Here is a 21426-nt window from a genome sequence, read left to right on the forward strand (position 1 = left end):
TACTAATGCAGTTCACAGCAATACAGAGTTTTGAGCCGCACCTGCTTCTGGGACATGGCTTTTTTTTTTTTTTTGAGACGTTACTTGTGCAAATGATCTTGAACATTTGTATTGGAGAACGGAACAAGAACTATTTGATTTGCAGCAACACCAGATGGTGCAGAGAGGGAAAAACAAACAAAGCGTGTACTCTGCTAAATCTTGCACAATGAAAGGAAGAGCTCAGCCCATAGAAGTTGAGGAGGAAAAGGCAGACTAGTTGTGGCCTAATAGTGCATTCGATTAAAAAAAATTATTCAGAGAACCCAGTCTAAGACTGCTGTTGCAGCACACAAGGGGTCCTTCGATTCCTTAGGAAAAGTACAGTGTTCTTTTGATCTGTGCTGCTGCCTCCTCTCACCGGCTCGAAAGCAAGCTGCAAGCTTGTGGCGTGTTACAGGGAGCGCCACTGTCGCTAGCGAAAGAAAAAAAGCAATGTGCTGGAGAGGAGGCGGCGAGGGGGAGAGCAGATGGCGGTACTCTTACGAAGTATAGGGGCTTTAGCTATACTCGGGGACAACTTTTTGTTGCAAATGAAAGAAAGGCCAAAGTGGGCGCGTGCCACTGCTGAAAAATATAGTCCCACAAATACGTCCATGTTTTTTGCAGGATGACCATAAAAACAATGTTACTTCATTTTCTACAGGATGCTGTTCATAAGGAGGTGCTGAACGAACCAAGAAGATATATTTGTTTTGCTTTATAAAGTGTAATTTCACATTTTGCACGTCTGAAAACATTGCAAGTTTTAGGTGCACCTAATAGTCAAAATGGCGTCTTCGCCTTTAGGTGAGCGTGCGTCACCATCCAGCAATTTCGACGACTCGCCGAAGGAGCTAGCTTGTGTGGAATTTCACTCGCAAATGACTGTGCAAGCAGACGTATCAAGTTCTAAGCTGTGGTATTATTCGAACACGGCCATAATTTGAAAAGCAAGTCTGGCCGATCTACTTCGCAACGAGTACATGTGCAGTGGCTCCGCTCCCGTAGCTCTCCTATCATTGCCACAAAAAGTTGTCCCCGAGTATAGTGGCAATGATTGCTACCACACACAAAAAGTTTCCTCTTTCTAGCAGTGCTTGATGAACTAAAACATGCCACTTAAATCATGCGACAGATTCCCGGAGTGAACAGCGATTAATGTGATTTTGCGAGGCCTTCTAGTTGCTTTGCCATAACATTTCCTAAATCAGTGTAAGTCTTTTATACCTCTACACTTTATGTGTGATGTCAGATGACGTACTGTTCATTTACGCTGGTCAGTAATGTTACTGAAGAACAGCGCGAGGCATGCCTTGGCTGTGTTGCAAGGTGTATTATTGAATGCGCAAAAACCACAAGACATAGCAGTTCGTGCGTCAATTATTGCCGTGTTTATTTAGATAATGCCCATAACTCATAGGCACCACTCTTTTGAAGATTTAATCTCCTTGAATATATCATTGTCTTATCTCTTGTAGAATCTTTACACTGCATAAAAAAAAACACTTTGCTACTTTATTAAACAATGCCATATAACAGTATACGAATGTGTGATGACATCTTGCGTACTCCACTTGATATGTTTTACACACTGCAAAATCACTATGCACTCATTGGTAATGCGTGTCTAAAATACTTTTTTTGTGCACCTAACACAATTGAACAGCAATTACTTACTATGTGCCTCATTTGCATTTTACATCAAAACAGTTTTGATTAACTTGGATAATTATCAAATAAAGAACGACTACTTGTAATCTATTACGTTTATCAAAAGTATATAATATATATCCGGCTCTAAAAGATGTGAAAAGTATGAAGTGCTTTAATATGACCTTTGTGCACCGAGGAAACCTCCGTGCTACCGACATAATATACATAAATGGAGGATATTCGTTCACAGGGACAAAATGCATCGAGGGAGATGCCAGCAAAAACTAAATAAACAATGCAATGTGCATGACTTTTCAGCAAGATAACCTGCATTGGCACCTGGAACCTGCGCCTGCACGTGTTTAATAGGTGCTGACAAGCAGCACGTCTTGCCGCGACCTATGCGAGACTAAGTTTTCCTGAAACGCTTGAACAGCGGATGCCTCAGGCCCATGTCCTTTTTCTTATCGGTTTTGTACTCGAGGTACACTGCGCTGTCTGCACCAGACATTGAGCTCATGTTTCCAGCCCTCCTCGATATCTGGAATGAAAACAAGAAATAAAAAAAAAATTGTCTTTAGTACCAAGCGGGGCATGTAAGATAAACATAACTAGTACTGATGAATTGACTGCATCCTATATTTTCGTAAAGAGCTCATTAAAACACCCCCCATTGGCACCTGCATGCAATGACGACAGAAGGGTTATGGGCACACACAAGTGAATATTAACACACAACACATAATAAATATACAGTCAAACCCCTTTATAAGAGACACTGATACAAGAGATAAATGGGTACGAGAAACACCAGTAAAATACGGGTTGACAAGAAAATGCATACGTGGTACCCAGATTGTAAGAGACATCTCATATAGAAGACAAGAATTGCGCCCCAGAGCATGCCTCTTATGAAGAGGTTCCACTGTATATAAATTTATAAAGTGATGCCAACACGTGATGTCAGAAAAGACAGTGTCTTAACGATGGTACTATAAGGTGAGCACATGTGCGAACATGTGCAAGTGTAGTCTTTTCCAGGGTAGAAGCATGACTATCTCACCAAAATTTTTGTGATGAGTCTTAAAATAGGTGCAATGCATATCAATGTGGGCATTATTTCTTCTCACAAATGCAATAAACTGCAGGTGACAGCATTTTTAGAGAAATTGAATCCGATTTTGCCCACTTCCGAGCACATGTGCACACTTATCATACAGTTGCTGACAACAGAAGGATGCAGAGACAAATGCTTCTAAAACCTCATCAGTGCTTGTTCCATGGCAAGGAAATGCTTAGCTTACGAGAAAATCAATCGAATTTAGCCATTCATATAGAGTTGGTGCCCACCAATGAAAAGGGGCTTGTGACAGAATTTGCAATGCCCACCCTTTAATGCAAAAGAGTTCGCGCTGCAGCACCTTGTGCCTATAGCAGTACTGCGACCGTCAACATCGTACAGGCGGGACATTTTGTCGAATCTGTAGTTAGAGCTTTGCAAGCGAGCAAAGCATGTGCAGTAGTACGCCATAACAAAATTATCACTGAGACACGGCCACACCAGTGGAGCACAGCCCAGTGAGAACTGAACTTCCGGACCACATGCCTCACTGTCATAAATCAAACAGAAATGCACAGAGCTGCATTTGATTCCATCCTGTAATGCACTGCAATGTTCGAGCATTAGGGATTAATTGCACTGAGGGCCTGAAATGTTGTCAGGCAAGTACCATAATGTCTCGCTGGTGGCGCAACTTGTCAACTTCATTAACCTTGATTACTCAAGCGCTGCTCCCATTACATTGACAATTTAGGCATCTTCCAAGTGTTTACCTTTCACTCTGACGTAAATAGTCAGTTTTTGTTTCAGTGACCCTTTAATTTTGCTGTCCCACTTTCATTCATATATACACGCCACACACAAAAACAAGCCATGACTCTGAAAGAAAGCCCAACCTGGATACGGTGGCCAGTTGGTCCAGTTTCGCCAGCAACTCGTTCCTCCTCTGCATCAGCATCATTGGCAGCCAGCACCTGCTGCAGCAGGCTCGTCTGCTCTTCCTTCGTGCGGTATGCAAGCTCCTCCTATGGGAACAGAAGGACATCAGTACTAGAACAATCAACAATGGGCATCTGCTTTATTTCAAAGCAAATGATGTGATCAATGTAGTATGCCCATATGCTTGCAGTTGGGTGTTGCCAGAGGAGCCAATGCACCAGAAAGGCCCTGAACTTCATTTTAGTGACTGTTATAGGTGTTTACGACATCTCAAAGATTACTCATAGCAAGAGAGAAAGCTCGAGAACCAGTGCTATGTCAGGTCTGTTCTCTATGAACTTCCAGCCCCCCCCCCCCCACACACACACGTGCACACACTTTTTTTTATGCAATATCACTTGGATGTTTGAACATGTCCAGCTTTTTAGAGAATGCGAGTCATTACATGGAGACCAGCTAGCAAATAAACCAGAAGTCACAAGTACTCGTTCGACCAATGAACATGTTCAGTGCTAGTCGCATAACATGGCAGCAATTCAGCAACTTGGTGCATCTGGTGGCATCACCAGGCACACCTAGCTGACATCACAATGAGTGAGTGGAGTCACCAGAGGAGCTCACAGAGTGGCACTTTAACATGCCCAACTGATGGTGATGGCATTCTGAACACAATGCAGATGTTTGTGAATTTGTTTGAAACATGCATAAAAATGCAGGGCGTGGACTGGAGCCCTTTGAAACGCACTCACTATGTCTCATTACAGTGGCTCCTTTTTGGAATTGATTTGTTTCACAACACTCTGCATAAGCTTGACCACGCAACACCTCTGCATTGCAGAGAACCGACTTTATAAAACCGTATGGGCTGCAAAAATACTGTATGCGGGAGCACTAGTTCATAGATGCAAGATACCTATCAACTTAGCAGCAGTGACAACGCTGACCTGCAATCAAATAGGATGGCGAAAGGCTTCAGTAACCAGTCATGTGGCACTCGCAACAGACACAATGTCAGCTGGAACACCCAGCGATACCATTGTATTTCTATATACGAGAACCCAGTGGGAGAGTGGCCTGGAACGCACCTCATCCATGCCTTCCATCTTGGTAATGACCTTGTAGCTGTAGCCTTGATTCACCAAGAAACGTTGTCTCTTTCGCGAATAATGCATCTCCATAGTGTCTTCAGACACCAGGGAATAGAAGAAGGCATTGTACTCCTCAGCCACAGCACCTGCATGCAAACACAAAGCACAGAGCTGTTACATGTTCTAAAGTGTTATTAGGTACCTTACTGCAAGCTTTTGCAATAGCCTTAACAAATGAAAAAAAAAAAAAAAAAAAAAAACTTGAAAATTTCTGAAATGTTACTGATGGTGAGTATCACTGCCCAAAAGCCATCTAGACCTACAGGGACACACGATCAGAAGTGTTGTGATAATGGAACTGGCCCTAATATGATCGGTTTCTTACTAGAATTCTGCACCCTTGTTTATTTCTCAGTAAACCCAACTCCTGTTAAACGAAACATTTTCCTTCAGGTTTCATTTAACAGCAGTCTATTGCATGTACTAGAAAGAGGTAGCTGTCAACTTGCACACCACAATTTTTGAATAAATGTTCTGCAACTACCGTAGTACTCGGTGTTACTGAACCACGAAGAACCACAAAGGATGATTCAGTTTATTCTGTCAATAAATCGATGCCAAATCATAGCATAATCCAAGCATTATGCATGACTCTCATGAGGGTGCAAAGCTACATTATTTTGTTGTAAATATTTCAGTAACAAACTCTATTGGTGGGGAAAGTTTCAAACCATTTGCACCCTCATGAAGAGCCGGTGTCAAGAACGAGACGCACCTTTTTTGGCCCTGAGGATACGACCCAAACGCTGAGCCTCCTGCCTCCTGGAGCCCCCGTGAGCAGAAACTTGAATGAGGACATTTGCCTCGGGCAAATCAAAGGAGGTGTCGGCCACCTTGGACACAAAGATGGTGTTCACTTTCGGATTGTACTTGAAGTTCTGCAGGATCTGCATTCGCTCTTGCTGGGATGTGGGACCGTAGATGTAAGGCCTGAAGAAAGAAAACAAGAGGTCCAGGGCAAAAGCCTCACTTCATCATTCAGCTAGATGGAAAGGTGCAACGACCGCTTTACCTTGCAAGCTTGAATAGTGTGCTGAGATTAAATGGCATCACCCTGCAAACAAACTCACCTGTTCATCTTGATGGCATAGTGCTTCAGGGAAAAGACATTGTCGGAGAACACTATGATCTTGTCACTTCGCCTCTCGTGGTATTTTATGAGAAACTGGCAGGCCCTGAACTTGTTTGGGTTCATGACGAACAACAACTGAAAAAGTTGCACACACGAAAGGTAATGTAGAGAACATACTTTTTTTTCTCTTGACACTAACGTGTCACACCTAACAAGCACTCAATTTGTGCAGGTTAAAAATTAAGCATCGGGTACAAGTATTGATATAAGATTTTTAAACAAGAACTGTGACAAGCCACTATGTTGGTAACTAGAAAGAAAAAGGGTGAGACAAGCACAATTCGCTTTCTTAGGTTGGGAAATTTATGTATTCTCCTAGCAGTTTCTGATCTTGTGTGATGCAGTTTTGCTGGCTTTGACACCGCTTCTGCATTTGTGTTCATCGTACCATGCTCATTGAAGATGTGAATAGTATGAGCCCGCTCATAATAAACCTGAGCGTCATGCAACATCCGTTCACTGTATCCTGGAGACAAAGGACCTTTGGGTGCATAGCAAGAAAACAGTGGGAAAGAGTGACAACTAAAGGGGTGCGGAGGCAATGTCTGCGTTTAACTTTAAGAATCTATGGGCAGTTCCCTATGGCTTATCGGTGGTTGGAAGTGGTTTCCTGGAAAGTCACCAAAGCAGCGACTCCATTCGCTGTAAACGATCAGCGTTGCAAGTGTGATCTTGTGCCATTAAAGTGTATATTTCCACGGTAAAGCGAGTACCGTTCGTTTTAAGTGAAAGTTCATTTTGAGAGGGGCTACCATATGTGGGCTCGACAATATTTTCTGCTATACAGCTCATGGAATACAGCTCATGGATTCCTTGGTTGACACTCAACTTTTTTCTGACGTGAACATTTATAATGAAAGCTGTGATGACATCAAAGAACAGAAACAACTCGATCAAGAAATGAAAATTGTAGATTACAAGGTAAATGTTTGTGAACCAAGCGAGAAAATAAATCGGCAAAAAATAAGGGATTCAAGAAGCCTCATCACAGGTCCTAATCACCATGGATTGAATCACCATGGATTAATATGCGTGCACCTTACATTAAAAAAAATTTCAACAATTGTATACTCACCAACTTCTTGCATGCTCTAGCTTGCAGATACTCCCTATAGAACTCTGGTGTCATTGGGCACCATACCTAGAATAGAGCAATGTTGATACCCAATGAATAGAGCACATTCAAGGCTGATTGGTGTCACCATAGGATGCACATTTGAATTTAGAAAGTCTATATGAAGCAAGACGCACCCACAGGGCCAGTTAATAGTACCCCTCCCACCTTATCCCCTGATGCCACAGTCACAGAAACCTCGATGACTGCATGACAGGGTTCATAGCAGACCCTTGGATAAAGTGAACTTCAATGGAACTGCATGCTAAAACTGCCTGTCTCTAATTGTTGACTGGTTTAGATTAAACTTGCGGAGTGCGTGCATGCTCGTGTGTTTCTTTCAAATAAGCAATTAATATTTCACTAGAAGCCTTTAAGGTATCATATATATTATGCTTCTTGTGAGCAACATTTTTATAAAAGGAAGAATAACAAAATAAATCTGCATATCAGAATAGTCTGAAATGAGAAGTGCATGCAAAAAGAATATAATTTCCAAACCTACTTGAGCAAAAGTCACAATACTATATCGGACATTTAAGACTGAATTCCCAGTTTGACATGAACTCGCATGCGAATATTCAAACACTAGGTTTTTAAACAACTTTCAAGGACACGAAGCGGCTTTGGAATTCGGTTGTACTGAGTGGTTACGAAAACTTCTGTGAACCTTGCATGACACCTACGGATCAGACGAAAATTCATTTAACTCTAGCTCTTCTCAGCCAAATGGCAGCCAGTTAAAAGTGCCAATCCCTCACCTCGGCACACTGCACCTTGGCAATGTAACCATTGTTCTGAAGCTCCAGCCAATTCGCCTCGTACAGCTTTGGCCCTATTAGAAAGTTCAGGTCCTGGATCTTGTCATCTTCTCGAACCAAAGTGGCCGTTAGACCTAGCTTGCAGTGTGCCTGTACTATTGTCAACACCCGCCTGAACATCTTGGCTGGAATGGTATGTACCTCTGCGAAGATAAAGATGACACAATAAACACCACACTGAAGTTTACATCGTCTAAGAACTACAGGTTCAAACAAAAAGTGCTGTACTGTACCATGCACATGAAAAGAGTTATGGTATGCTATTGCAGCAACTCGAGAGATCCGACTCAAAAACAGAAGCGACAGCACACTGACACACTAGAAATCTAAAATACACGCAAACCTCATTACAACAAAGTGACATCTTACACGAAAATGAGTTCGTTCTATCCAAAAATTTGTTATACAGATTTATTCCTAACACTATATCCAATGCAAAACTTTTTTAATTTACTTTGTTATAACCGGTATTTCATTATATCTGAGGTAATAATATCAAGATTTATGTGTGCTTATACTGGCACGAGATACAATTGAATAAGCGAGTGAGTAGGTAAAATAAATAAATAAAACAACTTTGTAAGATGCATTCTCACTGCTATTCAGGGTTGCAAACATGTTGCATGACCTGCTCTTTTCCTCTTTTTATACAGTGGAAAAGTTATGCGAGACTTAAACACTGGTTCATTAAAGTACAGTAACAATGCATCCAATGATGCACAAGGAACTCGACTGTTACAATATCTAAGAAAACTTATTCTTTGTAGTTATAGAGTACAGGCACGAGTTAGTCATTTAAAAGTTAAAAACATAGTCACAAATGTACCCAATGGGGAAGAATACACACAGAAGCAAACCACATCAACTACGGTAGCCTTTTGCTGTTTACGCCTTTTATATGCCTAAGGTGCTTCCTTGTCAAGAAGAGAGAGAGATAAATAGAGAAGAAAGGCAGGGAGGTTAACCAAGGTTGGCTACCCTACACTTGGGGTGGCGGAATAATAGAAAGGAAAGAGATAGAAAAGAAGAGGAGTAAGAAAGAGAAGGATGAATAGTCAGCTCGAGACTACACAGCACGGTCTCACACTGTTCTTTCACAAGTGGTCTTGAAGTCTGGTGGTCCTTAAGTACAAGAGGGCTTTCGTGGCTTTGCGCATATGGGAAACCGTCGGCCGAGTTCCCAGGATCTTCTCTTCTGTAAGCGGCTGTGAATCCAGCAGCTGCTTGGCTTCCATAATACGTCGTTCAGACGGGTGTGCTGGGCAATGGCATAGAATGTGCTCAAGCATTTTCTCGCATGCGCAGATGTTGCATGCCGAAGTGCTCGCCATTCTAAGGAGACGAGAGTACGCATTCGTAAATGCCATGCCTAACCACATGCGACACAGTAAAGTTTCAGCGCATTGTGAAAGCCCGGATGGCAAACGAAGTTGCAAGTTTGGGTCGATCGAATACAGGTGCGTGTTGGAGAAACTCGGCATATTCCATTGTAGGAGAGTTATACGGCAAGAAAGTGATTGTAGTCGCCTTGCAGCGTCCGTTCAAAAGTGGTATGGGCATACGCAGGTCTTGGTCATGAGCCGATTGAGCAGCTTCATCCGGGCGGTCATTGCTGACAATTCCGCAATGACTCGGCAACCACTGAAATACAATATTGTGACCTTCCTTGAGCGCTTCGTGGTAGTCGTGCCTTATCTTATATACTGATTGTTCGTGTAACCCGTGCTGCATTACAAACCGTAGCGTCTGTAAGGCTGACCTCGAGTCGCAAAAGATGGCCCAATAATTAGGTTGCTGCCGAAGAATGTACTTTACTGCACCTTGAAGCGCTGCGAGCTCTGCTGCTGTCGATGTCGTGGTGTGAGAAAACTTGTATTGAAGCAACACATTACCAGATGGAACAACCACTGCTCCTGTAGAGCTGTTGGAATTAGTGGAGCCATCGGTGTAGAACATGAATGCGGTCGAAGCACCTTTTGTCCAACAGACGCAAAGTCAATCGCTTCAGGGCTAGTGGTGACATGCGTGCCTTTTTAACGATTCCAGGAACTGATAAGTGCACGTCAGGTTGACAAAGACTCCATAACGCAGCTGCTGGATGCATCACAGGTTTGAAGCCAGGCGGTAATATGTCCTGATGTTTTGTCACAATACCGCTGAATGAAGAACGGGGCCTCCGCACTGTCAAACACGCTAAATGATGTGACGGTAGCCGTGATAAATTCCGAATGTGCGCTCTCAGCGTCTCGACAATGATGTGCGGTGTGACCGGCTGTTCTTGTGCGATAACAATAGTTGTTACTGTCGATGAGCGTCTTGGAAGGCCAAGACATGTCCAAAGTGCTTGGGCTTGTACGCTTTGTAGTGCACGGATGTTAGTCTTGCACGTGTTGGACAGGACAGGAAGGCTGTACCTGAAAATTCCGAGAAAGAGGGCTGTATAAAGCTGCAACATGGAGTGCATGGATGGGCCCCATGATTTTCCGGCAACGAACTTGAATACATTCTCAATGCCAATGAGCTTTTTCTTAAGGTATGCGACATGCGTGCAAGAAACTTTCCATACTGCTAAGGGGGCTCTTTGCACATCGAGCAAGAGTGACGTGCCCAATCTATCAACCTTTCCTAATATGTGTCTAGCAAAAATGTGTGAACACACAGACAAATAAATCTGGGTCATCTTTACAGCTCACACATGCACTAACGCTATATCGTGGCACTACGAATACGGTCACTGAAGCTCATGCGGGCGACTATGGGCAACGAATAGAGAGTTGAACTATTCCAATACTTGCCATCGAGCAGCATGAGACCCCATTCCTGCTCTTTCAGCCAAGCCATGACCTGCTCGGCCTCCCAGGAACGTCTCTGTGTGTGCGTGATCATGGAATACGTTGTGATGCAGATACCGCAGCCTGCAGAAGCAAAGACAATTCGAGTAATCATACATACTACCACCTTACCACAACGAAGTGTTATAACAGCAGCTACAAATGTAGCTCACCCATTTAATAAAATGTCAGTGAATTCTATAATTGTAACTTTTTTTTCAATTTCACAGCAGCTGAGAGTCATAATGCTGACGCTTGCTAATCAAAAATGAGTTTGTCAGCGCCATATGTGTACTGCATCAATCCCAGTATCACATACACCTGTGCCAAGTTAATTTTCACTTTCTATTTTCTTACCAATAGCTGAATTTCAGTCAAACGTAAAACATATATATGGTTGGAGTACCTACACAAAGTTTGCTAATATGTAAATGTACAAGCTAATGAAACAATGTCAATGTCACATTGAAAACAACCATAAACTTATTAGTATCAAATACTGCAGACACATAAACATTCCTGACAGACACAGAGACTCAACTTACAGCATTCTGCACCTGCTAAAGCCGTTCAACATCAGGCAAAATCAGTCCTAAGCTGTAGTGCGACAAGCTTATTAATGCTTCAGTGTGCCTCAACATATAAGAAGAATTCTCAGCAGTAAGTAGCAAATTGTGACAGAATCTAAGAAATAGATGAGGTCAAGAACACAGATTCTACATATTGGGATAATGATATTTTGCTATAACGGTATTTTACTGCATACTGTTCTGTTCCTTTTTAACATTTATAGTGTTTACTGTATAACAGAGAAAAAGCCTATGTCAAGTCACATAGCCTTTTGCTCTTGCTTTGCTTTTTCAACGTACAGAAAATAAAACAAACTTTCAAAGTGAAGTAAAATGAAGATACACCTCTTAGTGTTCGTGGAACATGGCTCAGCTGGTAACTGACGGTTTTAAGCATGTCAAATGTGACTTTAATAGCCCAGCACACAAAGGGAGGTAGAAAAGCCTAATTTTACACAATCGCACAGGGAACTTGCAGATCCTGATACTTTAAAAACTTGGATGACTTGTCCTTGTATAGCATTCATGAGTAAATGTTTACAGAAAATTTCTTTAAATATCTAAATTCTTGATTGGGCCAATCATCCCTTGACACCACATCATCCGGTTCTCTCGAGGTCGCTTAGGTGACACTGTGGTGCATTCATATACCGATGAGACAAAAACGAGCACTGCGACGCAAGATTGTCAAGGGGGAGTTTTTGGTGCACTGAAAAGCTGAACTACCACAGGAGGCAGAGAAAAAAAAAGGGGGGGGGGGGGGGAGAAACAAGTTTTCAGTTCTTTTATGATACTGCCAAAACTGAGAGTGGCAAAAGGTCTGTACAAGCCCATTTTTATTCCAACATAATAGCTAAACGTAAACCACTCTATTACTTACTCAAAGCATTTAACTTCAGCAAGTAGACAGTCAGAGTGCTGAGATGTGGTTTCAAATCTACCACGTAGCAGCTAAATGTAAAAGTCTCTATCCTCTCATCTACAGAAACTTGCACTAATTTCCTGAGATTCAGCAATGTTATGTGACCAACAGTGGAACTGAAGGTGAGGGTTTCCTCACTATTCGGTCACAAGACAACAGAGGAATGCTAGGCAGAAAAAATACACATTTACATGTCGTTTTCAGTTTCTACGCAGCATTCTCGCCTGCAGAATTGGTCTCCTCAACAAGCTGATTGAGCACGTGTCTCAGCACTAGTCTATGACTTCCCTTATTTAGGTCATAAGTGTGCCAGTAGGCACCGAACAAGGGCGACACTTTCCTTTGTGCTTCGTCAATATCATAACATCTAGCACAAGACACTTAAGCCACCTATAGGAGTTCTGACAAGAAGCAGTTGGCTAAATGCACTCGAGTTTTCTACTTAAATGTGCCGCTATTCTCCCTACGAGAGCTATGACGGAATGGAATTAACGCCCAATTGTTATTTTTCCACAACTGCAAGAAAGTTACTCGAATACAACTTGCTTTCTTTACCAGAATTTTCCTTCGCCTCCGTGATATTAAGACGGGCATGAGATTTTCTTAGTTACAGCTGCACCAAAACTGTAAATGCATATCTGTAACGAGAAGAGAAAAAAAATTAAGGGGCCTTTGCGCCTCCCCTTGTATAGTGGACATCTACATTTACTGTGAATGTGCAGGTGTCAAAGATGTTGTGCGTACGGAGACAGGTGGTGTAATGAGTACGACCCGAGCGAACATGCCAGGGAACAATTAATTTACTATGACTAATATCCCACCCACAGAAAAAAAAAGAAAAACTAAGTCAGCCATAGCAAATGACATTTGGCAGAACAAATGTAGTGTACTGCACAGTGCTACAGAATAAAAAAGGAAGTAACGCTAAGAATAAGTCAACTCAACGGCTGAAACCTTCTTTTGAGGTGAGGTTTCACAGCAGTGCTGCATTTCGTATATTTGTAGCAGAAACAAAAAGCAGCAAAACAGGAACAGATGTTCTAAACTGGTCTCAACAAAAGTGATGGAATGTTGAACATGATGAGAAAAATCCTGGCTTCACATCGACTCACTTGTGAATGTTTGTCATGCCATAACGTGTGTTGAAATGCGGTTTGTAACATCCATTCTTATTTTACTTTAGTTTAGGAAGCCTCACTCCCAAAACGGTGTACAAAATGTCTGATATTTAAAAACCCTATATTGTACTACCAAAATATTGTGTACTTAAAGCAAGCACACAATAACACAAACTTATGGCGAATTTCACTCGTCGAGCAGGAGCAAGTTTTCTTGCTTCGCGGTCGTGAATCTGCATTCCGCTGGTAGATTCGGAACAAGTTCGTGTTTTCCACTGGCAGATTCTAAGCAACGGACTCTGCGACGAAGCATTCCGCGTGCTCAGTCTTGCCGAGACGGATTTCGCCGAAACTACGAGAATGCATTGCTGTCATTTCCGGTACAGTAGGGCAGCGCTGTTGCTTTCAGCTGCCTTGAGCTTTTTTTTTTTTCCAGGCAGTGCCCTGTGCACTTGTTTACATTACTAAAATGGCATTGTTTGATGCTGCTGGACGTGCTGCTACTGGTTTGCTTCTCGCTTTGAGTGACAGCGAGAGAACTATAGTTCTGCTAGCAGCAACAGCAGCAAGGACGACGAGCCGTACGTGCTTTCCCACCATGTGCACGGCCAATGTCTCGGAAGGTAATCGGCTATGTCGAGGTAGTTTCCGGTACAGGCTTAGTGACGTTTGTGCAAACAACTTCCGGCGCCACCTCAGGCGACCTCACGTGTTCCACTCGCAGATCTGGCTTGGCGCAATCTGAGTGCTCGCTCCAGGATTTCGGCGACCGCTCCGGATCTACCAGTGAAATTCGCCATAAGTTTCATCAAAATCGATCAAGAATTTAAAGTAATTTTTGAGACCATGGTCCCTTAGAAGTACACATACGATACTGTAGAGCCTATTTGAATTGAAGTTAACATGCTTGCTACTAGTACCTACTTCTTAAAATGTTGCCCAGAAATAATAATAATAATAATAATAATAATAATAATAATAATAATAATAATAATAATAATATAATTGTTCTTTAAGGACAAGACAGCCAGTGTGCTTATTTTAACAGAAGATCTGTACCAAACAATGACATAAAGCTCGATTCAGTGCAACTTGTAATAAACACATGCGCCCGATAAGAAATTCGAGCTGAGCTTGATTAGGTAACACCACGGCACACACCACGGCATCTGCACGAAGGTGTGCTGTGCTTCACCGCTTTTCTTGCGATTCCGTCCAGCCAATGTGAGCACCTTGTCTTTTACTCACCCATAGGTTTGTCCTTGGCCTCTGACGTAAATCTGCATATGACGCTATCGTCTGCTGTTGACCACATCTTGAACTGCAACAAGAAAAAGTAGAATCACCAAAACGCTTCGCAGGTGCGTGGACTAGTCTGATGGAAAACCAGCCAAAACCACCAAATGATGCAAGTAGCAATCGCCAGCAATCACTGCAAGCAAAGCCGCTTCAGTGATGCGTTTACCTGTGCTTTCCACTGTTCCACAGAGACACCAGAGTTGCACAGCACGAGACATCGCTTGCGCACAGTGCAGCAGGCAGTGACTCCCACCAGCGATTTTCCAGCACCTGCACACAGTATTGGCAATTGGCATGAGTACAAGCTCCTTCCATAGACCAAACAGAACTTTCATTGGCCCCTCCAGCACCACACCTTTTCCTTTACACTGGACTCTCGATATAACTAATCCAGATATAACGAAATATTGGTTATAACGAAGTAAATAAAAAATAGCCTTGCAGTAGATTTAGCAAACTTATTTTTGTGTAAGATGCAATTTTGTCATAATGAGGTTTGAGTGTATTATAAAAAAACTCAGAATTTACCATGCAATTTTCTGAATCAATGTGTTATAAGATGCCTTTCATTACTACAATACATTTCAGCAGTTCATTTACAATCATTTGCTGCCTCTTATAGCATCTTTTCTTTTTCACTCTTATTTAGAAATTGCACTCAGGCATACAAAAACAAACAACCCCTTCAAAGCTTGACGTCTCGTCATACTGAAGTCAAGCATGTTTTTGTTGTCCATCGCGCGACAGATCAATCCTGGCACTGTGAAGAAAGGAAATGACTTACAACGGCTTTCAAGGACCAGTCGTTCACTAGCGTTTACGAAACGTAAGGACAGATGATTAAACAATCGAAATGATGTCCAATGATGCTGTCAACTGCCTAACTCCAGGTACACACTATTTTTAACTCGTATCTGCCCGACTTGTTGTTTCTACAAACTTCCGTGCCTGAAAATCTGTTTTCCGAGTCACATGCACCATTTAGTAGTCCAGATCAAACATTTCAATGACAAAACGACTGCAACACAATTGCGGCCCTCAGTAGACGAGTTCTGTCAATGGCACATTGAAGAAAATACATCAACAAATTAGATTTGTCCAAAAGGATAATTATATGCCAGTGCTTCATCTCAAGAGCAATTGTCAGCTTGAAACAGCATGACAGAAGAATAATGTAAGATAAACCTTCTAAAATGTAGAATGTCCTGGCTGGATGCATGTTATAATGCTATCCTATGAGGTAAAAAATGTAAATTTTATCATAGAACTGTGCATGTTTATTCTAATTTACACAATACATGACTTAATAAATTTTCTGTACAGTTATCTTCGTGAACAGCAGCCCTTAACTATGTAGCACTTATGTTCTACATAGTGAATTACATATTATATTACTAGCAGCCCTATTATGTAGATGGTGACAAAAGAAAATTACACATAGGAAAAATTAATTAATAAAGTAATAGCAGTCAGCATAGCCACAGGCACTGGAATTAAGGTTTTTATAGGTGCGGTTTAACATCCCAAAACCATCATATGATTATGAGAGAGACAGTAGTGCAGGACTGCGGAAATTTAGGCCACCTGGGGTTCTTTAATATGAATCCAAATCTGAGCACACGAGCCTACAGCATTTTCGCCTCCATCGAAAATGCAGCCGCCACAGTCGGGATTCGATCTCTAAACCTGCGTGTCGGCAGCCGAGTACCTTAGTCACTAGACCACAGCGGCGGGGCACAGGAATTAAGGTTCGGATCTAAAATGTGAACATTAGAGTGAACAAGTGCATAACATTCAAGATTTTGAATGTGAGAATAGTCACAACAATCACACAAAAGAGAACTTGTAACAGCCTACCGCATGGAAGGACGATGACCCCTGATCTTCCACGTCCATTTCCAAACATCTTTCTCAAGCTCTTCTCCTGATATGGTCGGAGTATGGCAGATGGCTTCAGGTCAACGCTGTAAGCGAATAAAGTGCTTTGCTCAGAAGTGCGTTTTTTTGTTAAGAGGAAGTAAATTATTGTGGTAAAACAAAATTTTATTACTGGATGTCTGGATTGACAGTGTCGTTCTTGAAGTCATACTCGGCCAACAAAGGGTACTCAAGTTCTATGCACCTGCAGGAAAAAAAACAAGTGCCAGAACTTATCTGTCTAGAATGTACCAGCAACAACAAAAAGAAAGGCCACCTTTGTCCCTTGCATAAAATTATCTTTTTTTCAGGGGCGAAGCTCCTTAAGACCTCACGATGTCCGCCGTCTCCCGTCTGTCCGTAACACCATGTAACCTTCAACTTTAAACAGAGGGCACTGTGGTTAATTGTAGATTTGATGGCGCTGCTGTCAACGCTATATATATATAACCACGTTCCATACCACACATTCTCTTTACTCATATGGTCGAAGACGAACGCAGGAAAGTGTGATGTGCTGAGTATCAGCGTCACCGTCGACGGGAAGCTACCGCAGAGACAGAAGAGAAGGAAGCGGATGCAAAGCGGCGACGGCGACAACAAAGTTCTACACCACAGACTAGGGCTAAGAAAGCAAAGGCTAAGCGGGAAAAACGCCAAGCTGACGCGCAGTTGAGACAACTTGAAGCGGATGCAAGGCGGCAATACCGACAAGAAAATTCTACACCAGAGACGATAGCTAATAAAGCTGTGATTATAAAGTCAAAATGTAACCCGGAATTCGGAACCTCATATGAGCTATAAAGAAGAATCACTGCTATATCACAATCGGTCTCAGAACTATCTCTTTGAATAAAAAAATATATAAGTATCACAACCACAATCAGTCTCGCTATCTCAAATTTAATCACAATAAGCACATCCGAATGCTTTGCCCCATAATTATTTTCAAGCAGCTTGAAATGCAGTGATTTTTTTTTTCAAATCAACTCAAATGAAAACTTTATTTTGCATAATATGGTTACCTTATTAAAAATATCAAAAAAAGTGTCCCGTGGTCACAAAACTGCACTAGGACCCTCTGTGCATGATTATTAGTTCAATACAAATTACTAGAATCATGTTTAAAAAAACACCAGCATCAGTATCGACACTGCCATCCTTGTGTCCGTGTTTGCATGCAATCTTTCAGAAAGAATCGAGAGATGCTCTGGTTCAATTTAAGCCATCTTTCGTGCACCAATGTGTATCTAGATCTTTATGTATGGATGTTTCCGCACCTCAAATCAATTGAAATGCAGCCCAGAACTCGATCTGCAATCTTCATGCCCAGAACCAAGCTCCACAACCAGTGAACCACCATTACAGGTGAAGTCAATCGTTGCTTAACAAAATGCACTGCTGGGCTAGTTGGTGCATAACTTTCAGAAATGGATAGAAGGTGCTGTGAATAGAGGACCTTCTATGGATAGAGTCATCTGTCCTGTGCGTCTTCTGTCTAGTACGATTTAACACAATCAATTTCTGAAAGTCATAAGCTTAACAAACTATGCCTATTGGCATATATAATGAGCCACACCAGTTGTATCAGGTATAATGAGTTTTGTTTATACAGCTAGTTTTAAGCCAGGCCAGAGGGACCGAGAAAAAGAGAGAGATTACAGAAAGATAACAATAAAGCTGGTCTTGAGTACACACATAAAAAGAAGAAACATCTATATGGGCTTAACGCCATGTTTCTGGCTATAGTAGATCCATTCCCATGTCCCATCAAACAAGTAAAAGAGAGAAAGAAACTGTCAGAAACAATCACTTCTACTTATGTACACTTAGCATTCATCTACAAGGTCATCTTATGGAAGCACAATTCACATTTATTTAGAAAAAGGGATACTGTCACCAGGACCGCACAATACATACATACACACACAGACCCACACTCAGCCTGAACCTTGTGGGCCCTACAACACAATCAGATGCGTACCTCTTCTGTAACTTTTCAATGTGGTCTTGGCTGACTTCAAATGACACAGTTTCAGAGTCCTCTATGTCATCTTCATCTTTTTCCATTTTCTCGTAAAAGGCAGTAATGTCTTCAGGAACGTTGGCAGCTTGACTTTTGTCATCACCCTTGTCCTCAGTGGTGCTAGTTTTGAGTGGCTAAAAACATAAAACAGCGCAACCTGTACACATGCTCCAATGTGCGTCCATTTATCCATTTAGTACCCACTGCCCTGATAAAATGTGTACACTTATGTCTTGTATGCGACTCATGTTAAAATTATGTGTTTACACGGACTTTTTCCTAGATGGCAGGCACAAAGCAATCGTGTCAACTTACAAGTGTGGCATTAAGAATATCCCTCGTGACAACACTGAGATCTGTGTCATTTTCTGCATCTCGCCTCAGGCGACATGACTGTATGACGGAATCTTTGAGAAGCTTCTGGAGTACATCCTGAAACGATCATTCACGTACCGGTTAGAGCCAAGCAAACAAGCCAAAACCTACAGGAGATGAGCAAACAATTAAATGAATCCTTACCGGGAAAGGACTTTCCACAAAGTATCGATTGTGCTTCAAAACAAGTTTCACTTTACCATAGCTGACAGTGCAAAGCTGAAAGAAACATGCACTCGTAAAAATTAAAGATGACCCCACTTCCACACTTTTCGACACAGCGGTAAGTGAAAATGCTTGCTCTATTTTACCTTTATAAACTCCACGATACCATCTGGAATGCTAGTCTTGCTAAGTCTCCTTAAGTATTCTATGATGTCTTGTGTCTGAAGTCCAACAGAGACGGCAGCATACAAAGAATAGGATGTCAGCTTGTATTCATGAATGTGCTGTGGCCGGCAGACAGGCTGTAATGAAAGGGCAAAGTGGTGTCAGAACCACTGATCATGGGTGATCTATCATCTATCACAAAGCACATCAATCATAAGAAAAATGCAAATGTGAGCAATGTGTGTGCACTACAGTAAGGGACCATTAAGAGTAACATTTAGTCAGTACGGCATTTTGTCAAAACGAGTCCTGTGTGTTCCCATCAAGAAGTTGGTTTTTGACAAAACAAAAATAAATGCGCACTTTCTACTACAGACTAGCATGCTCGAATCGTGGTGCCAGCATATGAAAGTGACTTCCACACTTCACAAAGTACTTTTACCATATTGTTTTCAGCTTGGTTAATATTCTTAAGGTTTTATAGGTCGGTATCATAGCCAAACAAAGTAGTTTATTTCTTTTGGATTACTAAACTGTGATCTAGTGTCAAGCACATGCCAACAAAATCGATGTCATTGCATGGAAACTTCCAAAGTTGCATCATCATCTCTCTTTTCACTGATGGGATCTGACATAACCTGTGTCTAGCGATATAGTTAGCAATAATTATGCTCTTTATTAGCAAGTCGCATATACAACTTAAATATTCATTCTAATTGTTTTCTTAAAGCCATTGAAATCAAGCCAGTTACGGGTGTTTCGAGCAATTTTCAAATGGTTGGCAATGTTTAAAATACTGACTTCTATAGTGCAAAGTAACATGAAACACGATAGACGACAGAGGTGCTGCAGCTATGAAACATATTAATTACGCTTATGAGCGTTAGAAAATTCAAACTCTTACATCTATTGCGTGGTCCATCATGTTAGGCACACATTTAGTTTCTCTCAACTAAGTTCCACTAGTTTTCAGGTAATTAGGGAAGTCGGAGAAAAGTTTAGCTATCTAAACTGGCAGCAAGCGCAGTAACCAGCGTAACTTTGGTGCCGAATTATCACTACTCAAACAAACGTCGTGAATCGGCTTACCTCGGATATAGCTATCAAAAAATCGTGCGCATGCTTATACACCGGTGAAAAGGCCTCTAAAAAGACATGGCCATCAGCAGCCTGCGGGAGATAAAAACAAAAGGCAACCAATTAGGCAAATTGCGAGGGCGGAAGTGCCGTGGGAATACGTACACAACGTAAACAAGCGACCGCAAAGCAATAACGCACAACTGTTGAGACAGCTTACAGTCGGATGAAAGCATGTTCCACCCCTTACCACCCAAAGAGGTCGGGATGCGTGATCGGGCCTAAGTTCCATTTGGGAACGGTAGTCCTTGGCCCCGAATTCGTCTTCCACCGAAGCGGTGCTGAGTTTCTGGCTCGCAGCTGCAGGTACTCCATCTTCAAACAAGCACAAATAAAATACGCGTAAGAAGGGGATGAGCGATGCAACGAAAAACGCTTTGATGAAGCGGCGATCAACAAAGAGTACACCCGTGCCGAGAGCAAAAATTTCGCGATCAGTACCTCCGTTTCCATCGTCGTCATCGCACAGGTCCTCGGCCGTGTTTTCTTCGAGTTCTTGCCTCTTCTTCCAGCGCTTCGTACCTGAGAAACGGGATAGCATGCAACATCAACTAACCAATGGCTACGGTTACGATTCAATGAGAGCGCAGCTAGAACGTAAAAACGCGTAGCAATGACAGCCAACGGTGCCTTTCTTTTTGTTTATTTTCGTTTATGATCTCTCGGAAACGCAGACCTTTAGTTTTCCCCATGATCGCAAGGCTTGGGCGGCTCCAGTGACTAAACAGCCATGCCGGGAAAACGGAGCACGATGGGTTTGCGGCGCAACCGCGTGTCAGCACGAGCACGGCAGGGAGAGACGCAGTTCGCCGACCACGGACCGACTACGACTGATAGTGAATGGTGGAAATCGCAAGGCCAACCCAAACGGGCATGTCCAAGCTTGTGCTGTTTCCTGAAAATTGTTGCATCATGAGACGCCAGAGGCGCTACAAGCCTTTCCTAACCTGCGTCGGCGAAGTTCGTAGGAGGCAATGGTGAAAAAAAAAGTAATGCAGGCATAGGGCGCCTAAA

At 42.3% G+C, this 21426-nt stretch overlaps 1 protein-coding gene across 1 annotated transcript; it reads right to left on the bottom strand.

The window, feature by feature from the left end:
• Positions 1 to 1389: 1389 nt before the first annotated feature.
• On the bottom strand, positions 1390 to 21249 carry hay (ATP-dependent DNA helicase hay). The gene is made up of 20 exons (XM_037430028.2): positions 21089 to 21249; positions 20854 to 20934; positions 20603 to 20727; positions 20365 to 20445; positions 19257 to 19412; positions 19090 to 19164; positions 18886 to 19002; positions 18529 to 18704; positions 16678 to 16749; positions 16485 to 16591; positions 14794 to 14897; positions 14577 to 14649; positions 10684 to 10803; positions 7829 to 8031; positions 7029 to 7094; positions 5892 to 6028; positions 5537 to 5751; positions 4759 to 4907; positions 3631 to 3759; positions 1390 to 2215 (listed from the first exon to the last, which is right to left on the bottom strand). The coding sequence occupies exons 1-20, from the start codon at positions 21102 to 21104 to the stop codon at positions 2084 to 2086; spliced, it is 2334 nt and encodes a 777-aa protein (XP_037285925.2). The 5' UTR covers positions 21105 to 21249; the 3' UTR covers positions 1390 to 2083.
• Between the last annotated feature and the right edge of the window lie 177 nt (positions 21250 to 21426).

The sequence above is a fragment of the Rhipicephalus microplus genome, chromosome 1 (genome assembly GCF_043290135.1).
Source record: "Rhipicephalus microplus isolate Deutch F79 chromosome 1, USDA_Rmic, whole genome shotgun sequence".
Lineage (NCBI taxonomy): Eukaryota > Metazoa > Arthropoda > Arachnida > Ixodida > Ixodidae > Rhipicephalus > Rhipicephalus microplus.

Coding starts and splice junctions, on each gene's coding strand:
- hay (XM_037430028.2), bottom strand. Junction 19,165..19,256: donor GTATCGTGGAGTTTATAAAG/GTAAAATAGAGC, acceptor TGTTTCTTTCAG/CTTTGCACTGTCAGCTATGG. Junction 3,760..4,758: donor AGATGGAAGGCATGGATGAG/GTGCGTTCCAGG, acceptor CTGTTCCCATAG/GAGGAGCTTGCATACCGCAC.